The 5,721-nt window shown below is 43.9% G+C and overlaps 1 protein-coding gene across 6 annotated transcripts in view; it reads left to right on the plus strand.

Annotated features, from left to right (window-relative positions):
- The window catches only part of PTPN13 (protein tyrosine phosphatase non-receptor type 13), a 173,107-nt gene extending 172,238 nt beyond the window's left edge, over positions 1-869 (plus strand). For all 6 annotated transcript variants that reach the window (XM_081050073.1, XM_081050075.1, XM_081050076.1 and 3 more), the window contains one exon: positions 142-869. In XM_081050073.1, coding sequence (XP_080906199.1) covers positions 142-237 — 96 coding nt within the window. In that variant the 3' untranslated portion in view covers positions 238-869. The remainder of the gene's footprint in view (positions 1-141) is intronic.
- The last annotated feature ends 4,852 nt before the right edge of the window (positions 870-5,721 follow it).

A 5,721-nucleotide genomic window follows, 5' to 3' on the forward strand; every position in this document is an offset into this window, starting at 1 on the left:
TCTCCCTCTCTCTCTCTCTCCCTCTCTCTCTCTCTCTCTCTTTCTCTCCCTCTCCCCTCTCCCTCTCCCTCTCCCTCTCTCTCTCTCTCTCCCTCTCCCTCTCTCTCTCCCTCTCTCTCTCTCCCTCTCTCTCCGCTATAGGATCAATATATTTTCTGCTATCAAGTCATCCTTTACGTTCTGACACGTCTTCAAGCTGAAGAAGAGCAGAAAGAGCAGCCGCAGCCTCTGAAGTGACCTGAAAGAACAGCCTTCTGGATGCCTTTCCGCTTCTCCCCTTAAATTCCAACAGATATTCCTGCTTTCCATTGAAAATCAGGATCACAGGGCAACAAGTCCATGTAATATCATTATGCCTTTTCTCCTCTACCTTAGAGGGGCATTCTTATAACAATAAATAAGTTGAAATGCTGTATTTTTACAGCTACTTTAACCTGTTATAATTGTTTTAGAAATTTTTAACACTAATAACGCAGATCTTAGGGACCATTAAGGCAGCATTTGATAGTAATGGACATTGTTACAAGAACGAGCCGAGTCTATTTTTAATAAACCAATCTTGTTTATAGCAAAATTCTTTTCCACTATTTTAATAAAGTAGTTATTTTATAGGGGATACTTAAAACCAGTATTTAAGCTTTAAATCATAGTAGTATTGACACAGAAAAAAAGTAGCAAAGGTTTACTGTATCAATTTCTAATGTTTACTATATAGAATTTCCTGTAATATATTTATATACTTTTTCAAGAAAATGGAGTGATCAGATATGTTTGTAACGGCATTACCTATTTGGTATGCAGCATCTCACTTTGTAAATAAAGATACACTTTAAAACATGAACAAAGCCAAAAGTGTATACAGACAATTGAAACGTTTTCAGTGTGTTGTTTTTCACAATACCCAGGCCCCCAGGCAGGTGGGAACTTCTGGACCCCAGCTTCCCATCTCCCCACTTGGGCCAGTGGTGCCAGCCCCCGGGACCTGGAGTGTTGTCAGACATGCCGTCAGACCTGCATGTAGGTCAGACGTGAGGGGCGGGTACTGGCTGAAAGTAGCTAAGACATTCGGTCTCCCTTCCGGCTGCGTCCCTTTGAGTGGTATTGGTTTCGGTGCTTCACTATTGCATAAATAGAATATTTCCAAATCCTGGTTGTGTTACAGCTCAGAATATCTCAGCCGACAATGGGTCATGAAAGAAAACTGTCACACTACCTGGGAGGTTTATATTTGGTTCTGCCCGAAGGGAAAGACATGACCCTCAAAGAGCCTGCTTCTGATTCTCATCATTGAATGAATCCTAATTCTGACAGCATTCCTCCCCTCAACCATGAGTGATGCCGTTCCAAGATCCAGGAAACTGCTTGGTTCATCCTGAAGGACCAATTCTGAGATAGGTAACTTGAATTTCTGATCATTCTCAAAATGCAACCATGTGTTGGGACCTATTCCTGAGTGCCTCAGTCTACTGAAAGGCAGACGACAGTGTCAGTCGATGACAAAGCCCCACAGTGATGCACTTTGTCAGATGTGGAACTTGGAGTCCCAGGAGGAAATGCTTGCTGAGTCCTTGGTGGAAGATGCGGGTGAGGTCAAGGTCGTCCCTCACCCCCAGGTTGGGGAGGACTTGGAGCCCTCGCCCTGCGGAGAGGGCACACATTGTGGGGCCGGCTGACAGCCCTGGCGAATGACTGTGGACTATGGGGAATTGCTTTCCATCCCTGATTTGATGGGCCGCTTGACTGTTTGCTTAGGAACATACCACCAAGTAGTGGAACCGGTGGATGTTTGCTTCCTGTCTCCCCCAGCCGCCAGCAAGACTGTGGTGCAGGAAGACCCCTTGTTGGGGTACAGACATGTCTCGACCTGCCACCGTCCAGAATATGTAAGCACCTTGGCTGTGAGCCACTATTGAGACAAGCATGGTACCCTGAGAAACCCTTTCTGGGCTGTGCCCAGAAAGTAGATAGACATCAAGGAAAAACCCCTGGGACATTACTTGAACTGGACTGAAACTTTTTCTCATGAGCTGGGTTCCTGGCACAGGGCCCCTCGCGAAAGACATTTGTCGCTATGTTGTGCGGCGAGACCCTGTAAGGGTCGAGTGTGGGGACAGAGCCCCAGAGAGCAGTTTACAGGCTCTCAGCCTCACGTGGAAAGTTGCCGTCTCGGGTAATAGATGGCCACCAGCTGTAACTAGTTGGCCATCAGCTGTTACCAGTTAGCCATTAGGCACTAATATAACTGCTGTGGCTATGCTAGGGCGGTTGGTTGGTTGGCAGAGAAGCGGATGGTGGATTGCGGATCGTGTGGCTCCTTCTTCCTGTGTCTCGCCTGGCCGCCAGTGAGACTGGGGTGCAGGAAGACGCTCTGTTGGGGTGCTGGCGGATGTTTGCTTTTCTGTCTCGACCAGCCGCCAGCGGGAATATAGTGGTATGACTCCCCTATCTATGGCTCTGTCATTGTTCCCTTTTGGCCTCACCATATTCTGCGTTCTTGTGTGGGGAGCAGGACCAGAGACCCTTCATTACAACCACCATGCCTATTTCATTAAGGACGGATTTTATAGTTTGGATTGGAGCTGAAGGTTTCATTTGGGGGGAGAAAAGGTTTCTATTGCTTTAAAAGACGTTTGCAAACTCCTGTTTTGAGTGAGTTGGAATCATGAGGGCTTGTTTTCCTGTCATGGAAACGAGAGGAAATGAGGCCAGCAGGGCTCTAAGAGCCAGTACAGCTGGAGGTGATTAGCCACCATCTGAAGTCAACAGAGATGGGAGAGGGGAAAGCTGAAGAAATCTTTTTTCTGGAAACAATATAGCTAGGAATGGAAACTGTGGGAAGAAAATGCTGTTTCAGTTTTCAACCCTGGAAACTTCATTATAGTAAACATGTTGCCGCCCTCATCTGGGACCTGGCCCCACTCATGGAATCGAATGACCTGTGTTGCTAGGGCCATGCTGGAGGCACTCAAATATCGAATGAATAAATGCAACTAGGCTGTAAACCCACATTAGCTAGCTAAGTACTGTCAAATGTACACCCTAACATATGACGGCTCAAACATAACAAGCTTATTTCTGGTTTATCTAACAGTTGTGGGCAGGCGAACAGCTCAACAGGGCAGTGCTCCCCCCTCCAATGTTCAGCAACCCAGGCTGATGGAGTTTCTGTAATCAACACATAGCTTCCAAGGTCATCCTGGGAATCATCTCCATTCCTCCAGCCAGAAAGGGGAAAGCATGTGGGGGGGGGGCCACTTGTGGAGGGGATTTTATGAGAATCCTGGAAGCAAAGCATTTGACTGGCACTCATTCCATCAGCAAGAACTGGTCACGGGGCCCCGAAGGACGAAGAAGCTGGGAAATGAGTTGGCTGAGCAGCTGTGGCCTTGTGACAGACAGCTCTGTACTATAGAGGGGGAGGCACAAATCATGGTGGCATCTAAAGCTGAACTGAAGTTGTATATTCTAAAAGAATAGTATCTTGGTATGGTCCTGAGTATGGCAGTGTTAGAAACATCATTTTGTCCCCAAATCAAACTTTGGTAGGTGTCATTAGTAGAAATATTTCTGAATTATTATTGAGATAAATGGCTTTTGAGAAAAGATCAGAAAACATCTGTGGTTCCAGATATCCTGCTACATCTCTTGATTTTAAAATGACTAGTTAATCTAAATGCCATGTGATGAATCCAAGAAATTAAAAGAACAGCTCACCAAATCTATCATCTGGTCATAGATACCTTAACAGTGAGAGAATGTGTTCCCATTTTACAGATTTCAGAAATATTCAAGGTACCTTGTTATGGGGGAGATGAATGCAACAAATTATGCATTGACCTGCATAACATTTTTAAAGCTTTATTAAATTTTAATGTATCAATTTGGAATTGCATTTGATTGCAAGTAACCAAAAAACTACCAAATGGGCTTACACAAATTAGAGATTTCTTTCCTTAAGAAAACAAGTTTGGAAATAGGCAGTTGCTGGGATTGATTCCACAGTTCAAGAATATCAACAGCTATATAATTATCCTGGCCTTTATTACTTCATGGTCTAGAAATAGCTGCTGCAGCTCCAGCTAGTACATCCACATTCCAGAAAGGAAATAGGAGATATTGACAGGAGTAAGGATTAGTCAGTGCCTAGGGCAAAAAAGCAAAATTTTCCAGAAATCACAAGCAGTCTTCTATTTCTATGTTATTAACAAGAACTATGTCACACAGTGTCTCTAGCTTCAAGAAAATTATTTTTAGCTAGGCACATTGTTGTCCTGCACACAGTCTTGGTTCTGTACTAAGGACAAGGACAACAACAGATACTGGGTTGCAGCAAGCCGTGTGCCTTTCCAGTTCTGCAGGTTTCCACCATTCCTTAGTAGCTAACACTGTCAATCTGTACTATCTTCCTGACCCCAAAACTATCTGAATTTGTAATTATTGAAATGAGATTCACAAATAGGAAGTATCTGAAAGTAGTCTTCAGCTTTGTAAATTTAGAGACATAGTTTTGTATCCACCCAAAATTAGGCATATTTTAAAGGTCATGCTAAGCAACCTCAGTGTGTTTGCTGATACACCACGTTGCCAGTTTTTCAGCTTAGCTCTTTCTAGCAGGATGAGTGATCCTGGACATCAGGTTGGTAAAGTACACACATACAAAGGCTGGTCAGAAGGTGGCTTGGAGGCCAAGGTGATTCCTTAAACTGCGTTAGGTTGAACTCCCCCTTTTCCCACTAGGACTAATTGTGACTGCACAAGAGAAAGGAAGGGGACAGAATACTTACTGATCATTTCCCATGCATCGTAACAGGTGTTTTCACATTACCTGTGTTTCAGGGTATTTAGGATTGAATGTTACCGTGTTTTTTTTGTTGTTGTTTTTTTCACTTTTTCAGAGAGGAAGTTGAAGTCCAGGGGGATTATCACTTGCCCAAGTTGCCCAAATAACAGAGCTAGGATTCAATTCTAGGTCAGCCTAACTTCGACCCACAACTCCAGAGGCATCCCACCTCTTCTAGTGGAATACAGCAAGTAGCCCAGCAAGGCCCATGTTCTTTGCGCTGTAGCATGCTGCCCCACCTATCCAGCTGGCTCTTTTCCAGACATAGAGTGAGCTCATTCTGCTTAACATTATCTCTCTCGCCCCACTTCTGAGCTTCATATACACCCTGACTTCTATGAACTCATGATTACTTAGGTCAGGTAGAATACAATTGACTTTTTTTTAGTTACATTCTTCATCCTAAAGATAATGTGTGGCCTTGACTGTTTCCAGTTCTTAGTAACACATTTATAAACCATCTCTGGCCATGGCCATCTGCTGACATGACTACTTTCAAACTCTTACATTGATTTGTGTTGTTTCTGTATTAAACAATAGCTTTTGGTAGACTTGTCCCCCCACTGTCCCGACAGTGGCAAATGCTGACCATGTTGACTAGGTAGTTAATTCTTTCAGAACGGAGGGTTGGATTATACCATTTTATATTAGGTTCCAATGTAGAGACACAATTTAGAAATTTATTTTTTGTAGAGACTTTAAAACTCATGGTAATGCTCATTTTAGACCTGGGAATGCATGTTAACACCCAACTCTACTGACTGTTCATTGCAGTGATTTATTACCCACTAGACTAGAAACCACGAGGGCAGGAATTCTTCCTGCCTCATGACTGCTGTGTGTACCATGTGCTTGTATGTAGCACAGACTAGCTTCTCAAT

Source organism: Rhinolophus hipposideros (assembly GCF_964194185.1).
Source record: "Rhinolophus hipposideros genome assembly, chromosome: 1".
Lineage (NCBI taxonomy): Eukaryota > Metazoa > Chordata > Mammalia > Chiroptera > Rhinolophidae > Rhinolophus > Rhinolophus hipposideros.